The sequence below is a fragment of the Harpia harpyja genome, chromosome 3 (assembly GCF_026419915.1).
Source record: "Harpia harpyja isolate bHarHar1 chromosome 3, bHarHar1 primary haplotype, whole genome shotgun sequence".
Taxonomy (NCBI): Eukaryota; Metazoa; Chordata; class Aves; order Accipitriformes; family Accipitridae; genus Harpia; species Harpia harpyja.
The window spans coordinates 39,191,289-39,204,505 of record NC_068942.1 but is presented as its reverse complement, the minus strand read 5'-3'; the positions used below and the strand labels follow the sequence as shown (position 1 = coordinate 39,204,505).

General features: G+C 42.4%; 1 protein-coding gene across 7 annotated transcripts in view; it reads right to left on the bottom strand.

The window, feature by feature from the left end:
* AMBRA1 (autophagy and beclin 1 regulator 1) overlaps positions 1–13,217 on the bottom strand; it is a 142,214-nt gene that overhangs the window by 25,412 nt on the left and 103,585 nt on the right. For all 7 annotated transcript variants that reach the window (XM_052782054.1, XM_052782056.1, XM_052782060.1 and 4 more), the window contains one exon: positions 8,842–8,981. In XM_052782054.1, the coding sequence (XP_052638014.1) occupies positions 8,842–8,981 (140 nt within the window). The remainder of the gene's footprint in view (positions 1–8,841; positions 8,982–13,217) is intronic.

The following is a 13,217-nucleotide window of genomic DNA, read 5'->3' as shown; positions in this document are numbered from 1 at the left end:
GCATTGTGTGTGCGTTTGCGCCGTCATTTGTTTGTTAGGTGGAACCTCTTTCGTTAATCATCGGTACTTAACTGGATACTGTGGTTTTAGATAAGCGAGGAATGTCTCTACCCCCACATGCGATTTCATGAACAAAGTTAACCAGTTTATTACACCAAAGAAGAAGAAAAAAGTCGACAAAAAACCCAAATCCACAGTTATTACTCCAATAACTCACAGTTTGTAGCCACTGACTTGAGACCATTTACAGAACCAGATAGCTTGAACATTTAAAAAAGAGAAAGAAAATGAAGAAAAAGTTGGCTGTTTTATTTGCTAGCTGGATTCACTAGAGTCCTGCTAGAAAACACAGGCATAAGGGACAACAAATAAAACTCCACAAATACACTGGATCAAAGACGAGAAAATTAAAGATGATCTTATTGGAAAGTCAAGGGAGTAATCAACCAAACAAGGAAGGTCTAGTATAGACCTGCAGAGAAAAGAAAGGTTATAAGAAAGCAGGATGGACTGGTGCTGCCAAAGAGGGAAAAGACATTCTAAAAATAAACAGGAGGAACATGGTACTGGAATGAAAAAAAGGTCTATTCATCAGTGAGGCTAAGGACAAAAATCAATAATGACTCAAAGTGGCCGAGATACTGAATTTTTTCTCTGAAGTCTCCACTTAAAATATATCCAAGGGTACTTCTGCAATTAGGGAGTAAGAAAGAAGCCAGACATAGCAGCTAGTTGCACTTGTTAAGAAAATGGAAAAACAAACAAACAAACAACTTTTCCGAGCCATTCACACCTGATTTTTAACATTACAAAAAACTGAGGAAGTGACAAAAGGCCAGAAAAGCCAACTTAGCAGCATTCTTCAAAAAGAAAGCCATACTTAAATTGACAATTACTCTCTCCTAAGCATAACTTTTATCCTTAAAGACAGTCATGTAACAAAGAGAAAAAAGGAAGATATATGAAAACAATGAAAGAGTGAGCCACATGCAGTAGGCAGTAAGTCAAATAATTGCTTGCATGAAATTTAATTGCTTTTGTAGATAGAATTAGAAAAAAGTAAAGGAAGAAAAGGTGGCAGGTGTGATCTGAATAGATATAAGTGAAGCATCTGGTAACTGTTCTTAGAGTATGTGGTCATGCTTTTAGAAAGATTGCTATCCAATGTGAGAACCAGTAAGGACCTGCAGAAGCCCAGTGAAATAGCACACAAACTGGTAAGCAGCAGGCGAAGTTTCTTTAACACTGGGCTCTGTACCAAGTTCCCTTTCTCATGGTGGAAAATAAATGTCACTAACTAGTTAGTGCTTCAGCATATCTCGAAGAATTGGATGAGGGAAATGAACTTGCTAATAACTGAAGACTTAAAGCAGCTCTCAAAATTTATCTCTAGGATTCATAGACATATTAAGTGGAATTTTATGAGGGCATCTTCCACCTAATGCCATCATTCATCCTGGATATCAAATTCACATACAGAAACAGAAATAGAAATGGAATAAAAAACAGTATCAGAATGGAGATACTGTTTAAAGCCTCCATATTACCATGCTACTTCTCTTGCATCTGCAATGACTGAGCCTCTTGGCACTCAGGATACCTAAGGCTTCCCTGCACAATTTGGAAATAATTCATTTCAGTTTTTTCTTAAATGCATGAATAACAAAATCCAAACGTAAGCTTTCAGGATGCATCTTTAGTGCAAAATTGGCCATCTCCCCCCTTTTTCAGTCCTTTCATCAATCAAAATAACCTTTTACTCTCATTTAGAAAATTCAATGTATCTTGTGGTTAACAGGCAGCAAAAGTCCAGGACATGCATTCACTTACTCAGCCATGGTCAAAGGCCACTGTGCAGATGCTGCCTTTCAAGAGGCCATTTGCAGGGAGGACCCAGACATAACCAGTATCTCTAGCTGCCCCATTTAACAGTTGTGAGAACATTCCCTGCGCAGGGTTGCTAACACCCCTCAGTTACACATGAAAGACGACGGCTCCTCCTTCTGTCTCTTCATTTACTCCATCCTCCTGAAGCTACTCTTAAAAGGCAAACAATGCACCAGGGCTTATGCTGCTGGGGGTTATCATTACTAGAGGCTGAAGAGCCTGATGAATGGAGCCAGCCAGCAGAGAGACATGATGCGCCAGGCAGCTGGATAGATTACCATCTCTTTACCAACGCTCATAACTAGATGCAGACACATTGTCCCCATTACTAGATGAGAAGATACGCAATTCTCAGAGGAAAAAAACCTGGATTGGCAGGGTCAGAAAATCGCAATGATCCTCTGCAAAGCACAGGAATTTATCGTGGAGAGAATCTTCCCACAATAGTTTCATGTTAGAGGCAGATCTTGCCACAAAGAATTAAAATATGCACACCGCGTAGCACTTAATCAGTTTGAAACTCTCCACACCTACTTCCCAATGAGAGAATTCCAAGGGATTCCTCCTCTGAACCAGATGCAACTTCAGGGGGTATTTTAATTCCATTACCAGACACTCTGTGTGCTGAAGAAATCCTTCCTCTCTTGTGGATGCCTGCATTACAGAGCTAGCCCTAGACAAGGTGCTTTGAGCACTTGGTTTTGAAACAGTGTTCCCAGAACACTGAGGTTTTGGATTAGTATTTTCAAAAGCACATGAGCACTGAGCCCTTCCAGAACCTGCTCCTGAGCACGGCACTCAAGATGAAACGGTGAACAACTGATATTTGGACCCCCTGCCTTTCTCCCATGGCAGTCCTCCACAAGAGAAGCCAGCAAAGGGCAATAAGCAGCATGCAGTCTGTTCCTCCTCACTTTCGGTCTCACCTGTTCATGTTCTACAAGACAATGTTTGAGAAGCCCCACCAGGGGTGTTTCTGAATGGGAAAGCTCTTGTTAGGATGTGACAGGATAGGAAAGGTTATGAACACTAAAAAACAAATTCCTTTTTAATTCAGTAGGGGTGTTTCTACTGTACAAGACATTGTGGATTTCATTCCATGCTGCAAAACCCAAAGATTCAGGAACCGAATCAATCCTTGAACTACGCAGAGCCAAGAAAGACGTACAAAACTTTAGTGAGCATTAGTGCTGGTCACAGTTACAATGGATGTCAGGCAGCATGTGGTGGGGGAGAAGCAGCCTTGGGGGGGGCTAAAAAAGCATTAGCAGCCACACAGAAAAGTTGTGTGCAGCAGGACAGCAGACGGGTGGGGGGAATTCATATGGCTCTGTACCATCTCCTGCAACAGACCTCCTGGCCACAGTGAGTAGTACACAGTAGTTCACTTAATTTGCTAAGTGGAGTACGCTACCTCAAGTGGTGTACCTAAAGGGATTCCTGTTTTCATGTGGCATGGCTCTCCCAATGAACATTAGTGTAATGAATTTAATGTCTTGATTTAGCTCAATGGTGCCCACCCTTTAAAACACGACAGCCTCAGAGCCTTTCGATACCACGCTTCTGGACTGAACACAAGCTCATCTTACATCCAAAAAACACAGACTACCATGTGGTAATGTGAAGCCATGTGCAAGCAGACAGCAGACTCATGATCTACTATGTATGCAAGCCTATCAGTTGGCAACCATCTATACACTGAACCATGACAAGAGTAAACTACAGGACCCTCAAAAAAGGAACAGGCTCTCACAGCCTCATACAGACTGCAACCTGTTTCCAATCCACATCTGAGGGCCAAAACTCTCTTATCAGCCAGACTTGCCTGTGAACCACAGACCTGAGTACCTTTGCTCCAGCCTATCACTGCAGTTGGTTAAAAAGCAACAAGACAATCATGAAGCATCCCCCAAAGACACTTACACTGCTTAAGATCTACTCAATTCCATTCATTATTCTATACATCTTCAGGACTTGTCTTTCTTCATATCAGCTTCCTGCACTTTGTACTCTGTCTCTAACGGTCACTTCTGTGAACCTTCTCCCAGCAGCTCCTTTTATATGCTGGCTGACAATTTTTTCAGAAAATGAAAGATCAGACTCATGAAAAGTAAATTGCTTGTCCTGTTGGTCACTTGCAGAAGAAGTTGCTTCCGAAAGCTGGGTTCCTGTCCCACAGGAATCCAGTCCCCTGGGTTTTCACACAGACCATTCTTCAAAAGGACAGTAATTCAGCAGGAAAAGTAGACAAAGTTTTTAGCAGGTCAGAGAGACCTGCTCTAAGATGGATAGGTTTTTTATTTGCAAGCAAGTGAAACCAGCAGCTAAACAAGCAAAAGAAAAGAACATGAAGGACAGAGACAGACACTGCTGAACACCAGCTCCACCACCTTTGCTATTTGTTATCCTTACTCAGAATAGTATTTATTCACTGACAATTGGGATCTCTGGGTTTTCAATACAAGTCTGTATCTCATATGCATGTTCAAACTAACTTACTAGTAAACAACTTAAGTTGGTCAGCCTTTGAGTGTTTGGGAAAGGAGGAGCTTTCCTGATGTTACACTAAAAGTTTCTTCCAATTTAATCACATAAAAAGCAGAGAAAACAAATTGATGCTTTTCAATAGCACAATTTAGTGAGCTAGGTGTCACCCTGAAATCTAAGGAAGCAAGTACACAATGCCCTTTCTTTCCTTTACTCACCAGAATGCAACCCTGCTAGGGGTTATATCTTTGGCTAATAAAAACATTTATTCTATCCTCATAGCTACTGTACTGGCTCATGAATTCCAGTCTCTTACAGGCTTCTTTCAGGCCCATTAGGTGCATTTCAAAGTGTGGATGAACACTGCTGTCACCACCTCACCTTCCTACAGCACAACAGCTTTGAGCGCCAACTTGTCAACACCTGTTTAGACAGGGACCTTGGGTCGAAAATACTGAAAACTGCCTCACGGCTCAGCAGTCCAGTCCCACCCCCAGTCACAAGTATTCAAGTCATACACTTGGCTCTGCCAGGCAGCCAAGCTGCATCTCCAAACAGCTAAACCTTTTGCATCCACCCAACCAATGCACAGGCTTTTGCAGAAGTCAGCTGGTTAGCCACCTTTCTCTAGTTTGCAGCCACAACCTAGTCATAGTCAATTTATGCTTCTTTGTTCTCTAATAAAAAACATATAAATTTAAATAGTTTTCCTTTCCTGGAGATTTATGGAAGGCTATATAACCTCCTCCTTACCCCTCATTTTTAGCCCTGCTAAAGACCCTAAGCTGCAGGTTTTCTTAGATAAAAATGCTCCACTGACCCCACTAGCAGCTGCTCTTAACTACTGTACCGGTTCAAAGGCAGTTCTGAATACGGATATGTGAATTTTAAACTGTTCCAGCTCACGTATCTAGTTTCTTCTACAGTGATACTAACATTTTGCTATTTCTGCTGTTAAGTATCTTGTATCTCATCCTAGAGCTAAATTTCTTGTTTTTACAGCCTCATATATTGATGGCTTAATCACCTATGATCAACTAAAACCTCGGGTCTTTCTCCTCCTCTGTCATTTTAAGCACTGAGCTCAGTGTTATTAGTCACTAAGTGCACTTTGTACTATTAAATTCTCATTTCTATAGCTCCAGTCACTTTCAAGGCAATCCAATTCTAGTGCAATACTCTGATCTTTCTCTGCAATGACAAGGCTAATGTCACATCCTCTGCAAATTTATTCAGTACACCCTTACAAGGCATTAGTGTAAATAGTATTAATAATCAGCCCCAGAGCAGGTTCTTAAGGAAGTCTATCAATGACCTCTTTTGTGACCAGAGTCCAGCTCTCAATCATGTTGTATTCTTTCCTTTAGCCAGGCCTTTGCATGATCTTGTTCTAATCCCAATTCTTTACAAATTAAATAGATTTATTGTAGTTCCAACATGGGAACTGCCTTACTAAAACGCAGAGGTATTAGACCTGGAGCAAGTCCTTAGCTGACCCTTTAATTAAAAATAAATACATAAAATTCTCAAGGACAGGTATCCAACCTGCTATACTCCACCTTAGTCAAATCACAATGCATTCAATCCTGCTTTCCATGGTTTTAATTTTCCTTTCCTTCAAAATACACCCCATAAATCTGTGTACCAAGTTCACATTATGGATTGCCAATATAACCTGACCTTCCCCATTTCTATCTGCAAAAAACCCCTGCCATCAGTGCTACCCCAACTTAGCAATATAGCTCAAAAATGTTTGATTTTAATTACTGTTTCTTTAGAACTCTGGAAGGACTACTTGCATAGCCTCTCATTATGAGCCCATGGAGCTTCAAGTTATGCCCTTTTTTTTGGTCAGCTTGTACTTTCAGTCTACTCATCTCATTTTCCCTAAGCACATGATTTTCAAATCCTGTATGTGAGGCACAGCTGCTATTTCAATCTATTTATGTGATCCCTGTAGTACTTGGTTTCAAACACTTCCATTGTACATGGGAATAAAGACCCAGGGAATTATAACCATCTCCATTGTTTGCTACTGACCACAGGGTTTTTTGCCAAATTAGAACAGTGGGGGTGTTTTCAGCAGTACAGTGTTTTCTTGATCTCTGCTGTTTGCTAGGCTATCCCCCGTATAGTACTCTATCAATTACTGAATCCTTTATTTAGTATTTCTCTTCCTCTATATTACTGTGTATGGAAACTACACAAATATTTTTCATCTTTCCCCCTCACTTCTCAAGTTGAAGTCAACAGATATGCCAACCTCAAACCAAGTCTATTAAGCCAAGAAGTACTGAGATGGCATCTACGTGTCAGGATGTTTCCTTTCTCTGAGGACCTTCCAAGTAGATCTGGGGCAGACATCACAGCCGCAAGCCACTTCTGCTCTGAGTCTCACTCATTTGTGTGTTCTGATGTTAGAGCCTCAATGCAAATTATTCAGCCTGGTGAATATCTACACCTTCATGCAGAGGTTTGTAAGTCACTCTGGCTGTTGTTCGTCTACAAAATGGTGCAGTTGAGAACAGAATATATCAGGTGTCCAGAACCCACCAGTCCACGTGAGGTCTGCAATAATCACCAGAAGCATCAGTCACTCCAATCCACCAAGCAGGAAACCTGTTGAAGCATTTTTGTCAAACCACCAATAAATCTCCCACCTCTAAAGCCACTTGTTTCATGTTTGTATACAAAAAGTTTATTTTTGTTGGAATTGTGCATGATTGTTGCTGGGACAGGAGTAAGGAGATAGAAGAGTGCCCTAGCAACATGGTGAGCTAAGAAGGTTTCACAGAGATGTTGCAGGAAGACTGACAGTGCTTCCATAACATAACAAGAAAGTGTTCCTGTTGCGTCTTTAATTCGTGAGGTGCCAAGAAGAGACATGCCACTTAGCTTGGGGCTACTGCAAGCACCAGAATAGACACCTAATGTGGGGTGTGGCAAGCCAGGATAGCCAGACCAAGCTCAACTCTGCAGCATTCAATCAAAGCATCCACCCTCAGGGAGACTGCATTTCCCTGGGTTCTCGTCCAAGTTCATATCACGAGCCATAATCAGTAGACTAGATCTTATAACTTCCCTATACTGGAAATAACTTAGAATAACTCTTGAGTTCAAGAAGAGAGCCATTATTCCTAAATAATTCTTCTGCTTAGAAAGTACAGCAACTATTCTTGAAGAAAGCCACTTATCCTGGAAGAGAACGATTATAGCTTATTCCATAATAATATCTTGTAGAACTTCATGTATAAATAAGACCTTGATGAAAGATTATGTTCAAGAGAACAAGAGGGCTGTTTGAAGAGCGCTGGCATTCTGCGCTACTGAAATTGGTCCAATCCGAATTCCAACCACAGATTTCACCAGAAGGCTGTACTAAATTAATCACTATTACAATTGTATATATTTGTTCCGATTTAAGATAGTGGTTCTACACTGACCATATGACTCTCCTCAAGCACCACATGCTTGATCTCATGCACAACAGATGGAGTCCACATGCATGTCGTAAGATCATCTGCAGTGCTGCAAGTTTCTAGCTGCCAGCTTTTAAGTTACAAGGAACTTCAACATGCAACGCATAACCCAAAAGAATACCAAGGTAGTTTAGTACCAGGAAGTAACTGAAGCAGAGAAATCCCTAAAGTGTTCCTGCAGCATGAAAGAAACACTGCTCCAAAAGAAGCACTTGCACAACACAATGGAGAAAAGGGTCTCAATGAAGTATGGTGCAGAGACTCCCCAAGAACACCGAAAGCAATACATGTTTCACTGCTCATATACTCAATTATCATCTGTGTCACACCACAGCTAAATTAGCTTGTGTTTAATTGCACATTTACAAAGGGACAGTTACACCCTTCATGGCACTGTATAAATAAAAGAGAGCTAAAGTCTACATGTCTCACCATTGGGCTTAAAAGTGAGGACCAAACCAATTCACTGGCTTGCTCATAATCATGACAAAAATCTTTGCAGTTCATAGAATCTTATGCTTGAACACTGTAACAAGTATTTGATAACTCTAGGTCAGCAGCTTTCAACCTGGTTGGCAGACTCCAAAGGGTCCATGAAAGCTGAGGAAAGCAAGCATATCACTAACAGCTCAAATTTGCTGTTCCCATTGGAAGCTTTTAGAATTCTCTAAGTCCAGAGAAACTGAAAGACACTGCGCTAGACTTATGTGAAACAAAGGATCCAGAGAGCCTAGAAAGACATGGGAAATAAAATGAGCTAATGAGATGCACTTCAAACAGCCTCAGAAGTTTATAATGAGCAAAACAAACATTGATTGTAAGAGACTCAGGTAAACGCTGTGGCAGTCCAAAAGGAGGATTGGGAGTTGGGTTTTTGCGTCCCTCAAGCACAATGCTCCAGGCAGTGAAACGCTGTATCATCCCCACCACCCTAAGAACAGAACAGCCAAAGCAGTTCTTCACATCTCCATGTAAAGCAAGCACTTACTCTGGTCGGCAAATCACCAGGTCCCCTTTGTTGGTGCCATATGCCAATCCCAGGCCTGGCTCAGGCAGCCAGCGAGCAGAGTTTATGCTGACGTGTCTTCTCTGGTCTGCAGGCATTGGGTACAGAACGTTGAAAACTCTCTGAAACAATAACAGGAGATTACTTGATAGGACAAAGCAGGAGAGCCAAGGAAGCTCAAACAAACGTTCAATCTCCCTGCAGCAGTGCAGCTGGCCAAGGAGACATGTCACTTTACAGGATGTTGCAAGAAACTACTAATCCAGCAGCAAGAGTAAGCAGCTGCTAGAAAAGGACATGTATGTGCCCCTAAGTGTTTCATAGACTGACTGGCACACAGCTGTGGAGCAGAAGAAATTCTGCTCCCCGGAGAATCTGCATGTCACTCAGTGGACTGCATAGTTCTTCTATTCAAACTAATTAAAGTGATGGGAACAAGTGGTATAGTCATTAGAAAGCAGGACAACTGGGACTTTTCTGGCCGTCACCTCTCACCTTAACTCATTAGGGTGGAACAGGAAACTGGCAAGTACATGGGCTTTCAGTATCAAAAGTTTATTGTTTCTATTAAGCAAACCAAACTTTATGCAAAAATAACATACAATTCTTTCCTTTTTTTAAACATTTAAACAGCCTCCTGAAAACATTTCAGAGTTTGATCAACCCCCACACCAACAGTGCACAAAGGAAAATCAAAATCCAGAGGTTATGAGAATAACACGAGTAAGTACACAAGTAAGAAATCCCTCCGTTCAGGTCCCCTACCAACACCATCCGTTTTACCTGCAGTAAGGTAAGAAGCTGAAGAGCTGTTAAGACATCAGGTAGTTAGCATGGCTGCAAGCCAGTGCTTCCCATATGCTGCATTAATGCATGTGAATTAAAACCCTGTGCATATGAAGGACCAATAGCAAGCTCTGCTTTCTGGTCTGCACTAGCTTGGTTTCTGAAGCATATGAGGCTTGAAAAGCAAAAACGATGAAGCGGAACAGACTATACCTACGCAGATACTCTCCTTCTACTCCAAGAAGCTAATGTCTTTTGTCCAGCACAACGCTTTCCTGCACCCTGCCATCCAGCAACGAGAACTGGGTATACTGTCAACACTCCATTTAGCCAGAAAATGACACATGTAGATCCTAAAAACAAAGGCATGGGAAGTGGAAAGAGGGGTAGGTAATGAGTCAGTTTGGCTACCAGGAACAGACAGGGACAAGCTGCTTCAGTGTACTGGGCCATCAGAGCACATTCTGTCATGGCTGAAGACTGCATTTACAAGTCCAAATCATTACCAGAATTTCTGCAGAAATTTACCTAGGATTTATCCTGTCATCACTGCAGGTAACACAGACTTCAAATCTAGATTTTCGATGGGATAAGTCCCAGGTGAAAGATAAGTTTTCATTATGTTTTCTGGTGGGCAACTGTCCATCCATCATAAAACCTTTCTTCCAGACTCCCCAGAAAAGGGGATGGTGCTGGACCAGGAAGCAGGGAAGGGAATGAGAATGTGCTTGAACAACAGGATAAAGGTAGATGGGAATGCAGATCAACCACTACTGCGGTGGCCTGAACTAATAATTAGGATTAATTAGGGTGGGAGGCATCAGCTAGCATAAGAAACTGGGGCTGTTTTTCTCTGTAGCTCTACTGCCCACCCCACATCTTGTCTGTTTGACAATTTAACTTGAGAAGTTCAATTTAACTTGAGATAGCCCTGGCTATCACTCAGCACAGCATTTAGTGTATTCAGAGAAGCTCAGTGTTTGGATGGAATGAACAGGCCCTTAGGGGTTTATCTAGCTCTTACCCATTTCTGTCATGTCTGTCCCTTTCCCTCCCTGCCTTGCTTGCTCTGTGTGTGTGTGGTGGGGGGGGGCAGGAGGAGAAAAGGAGAGAGGGAAAAAAAAAAAAAAAAAGTCTGATGTACGATGGTAACACCTGTTACCATGGAGATTATGGTGCACTCTGAGATGGGAAGACTGGATTTGGAGGAGAAGGAGGAAGGAGGGGAAAGGGAGGGGTCCACCAGAGCTGGGAGCATAAATTCATAAAATAAGCATTTCAAATCTCTCAAGAACTGCAAGGGTTTTTCATCGTATCCTTCTTCCGCAAGTCAGAAAGAAACGGTTTCTCTGCTACTGAGAATGGCTTTGCAAGGTATCACAGTTAGAGAAGCTGCCTTCCTGGACTAGTCGCAAGCTCTCCTCCACTGGCAGGTCAGTTTGCACAGCCATTGTCCCACAGGCTCCATGACTGGCCACGCCAAGAGGGGAGACTTGGTAGCTACAGCTGAGCAACCAGGTGCTTTGCAGTAAATAGCACCCCATGGAAAGTGCTGCCAAGGACATGGGTCTGGTTCTGACAACCTGCAAAAATGTTGGCTGAGGGCAGAATCTCAAAGACAAGGTGGCTTAAAAATTCTGCGTAAAAGTAGTTGCTTCATCACTCCACTCCATTCACTTCTAAACAGCTTGTCACACCGAAGAGCTCCCCCCGCTGCTGCTTCCCACTCCCACACTAATGGGACAACTCCATGCAGTGTTAAGGGTGATGACATCCGTGTGTGTGGTAATTAGTACATAAAAAGAGAAAGCAGCTGTACTGGCATAATCACCACTCACAGCGGTAACCAGGACCCAGCTAATCAATCTGATGCAGTCACACAAACTGGCTGTTGCAATTGCATGCATTAGCAAGACCCCCTACTCTATCCACAGAGTGGGGGGGGGGAAAGTTCCTTCAACATTGGCAGGTCCTTCTCTTCAAAGAAGGTCAGAAGCCTGCCAGGAAGCATTATTGTCCATAGATCACAGCTAATTCCTTTCGGAATTTGTTTTTTTTGTCTTTTTGTTTCCATTGCTAAATCTTATAAAAAGTTACTGAGATATTTCAACCAAAGCAGCCAGCCTGAAAACATACTCCTGAGTGACCACACCTCTTTGCCAGTGGGATTGTCCATGCTTTGTAGTTCTAAACTTCTAGGGATAATATTCAAGTTATTACAGGAATCCTACACTAACACGATTCTCTAGCTTCTAGGTCAAGAGACTGCTGCCAATCCTCAAATGCTCTTAAAACTAGCAATATAAATGCATGAAGTTGATAATTCACCAGCTCCCTTTCATTAGGGCTGGTCCACAGACTAGTTGCAGGCCATGTGTAACAGCCATGTTGATGGCCAAGGGTTCAGGAATCAGTTTAGAACCACTGTTGCAAAAGTCCACTAATCTTTAAGGCGCCCACCCCACCCCACTCTACCACAGCCTCCAGAGAGTTTATTTTTAATAGGATGGCATTTTCATTTAGGGGAGAGATCGTACTGCATCACACTTTATCAGCCCATAATCACTGCCAGCAGTCACGGCAAGCTTCCAGGCTTTTCACCATAACCAATGTCAAACTCACTCTTAGCATCTCTACACTACTAATTCAGTAATACATAGCCACACCATTAGATGTGGTGATTCAGCATTTTATGAAGTTGGCAGTTGCATTTGTTTCCCAATGCTGTTCTGAAATAGAGTTTTGTATGGTATGTTTCTCTAACTATGAACACTGTGAAGTCTGAGGAGTGGGAGCTTCAGAACATCCCTAAGGAAGCTTAAGCCCAAACAGGCAACGTAAGTATAGCAAGCTGTTCTCTTCTTGGCAACAACATAAACATATAAATGTAATTTCAAGGGGTCCTATCCCTTCCCTTTAGGGCCACACGACCCAGCCTGCATTACACAGAACATTTGCTTGACCTGTGCTTATGTTTGTAGAAAACCCTGTCTCTGGTGATCTCCCCACACTTCACAGGACATTCCAGAAGTCTTCCATCATTTCAGGGACTCCATCTCTCCTCAGAGTTCAGGGGACATCAGCAAGGTAAGAAGTCTTCCTCCAGAAATACCAAGACTGTCTAGGTAGCTAAGCTTCTACACAAAAGGCAACTCTCATACAAAGGGAAAGCAATACTCACTAACGAAACAGCTGGTTGCTTCCATTCTACATCCCTGTAACCATGAAGTGTGGGGAAAGATTTGGTTGAGTAATTTATGTCTGCACTTCTCTATTTTCAAAGACTGCACTACAAGAGACTACTTATCTCTTTGGTGTGCCTTTTCCATCCTCCCTGAACAGGAGTGGGCATGTACATCATCTACTGAACTCCCTAAAGCTCATTTCATCACTTCACAGCCACTTCTTCAACGCTGAATTTCAGCAGGGGAGAAGATGGCTCAGAGAAAGCAGGGCTATAAAGCTTGAGGAAAAGAAAAAAAAATAGGCCTTAAAATATTCAGCAAACAAGCTGCATGTGGAGTGCAAAGGCCACCTCAGGTCCACTGCTGCTGCTCCCCCTCCAACTTGTC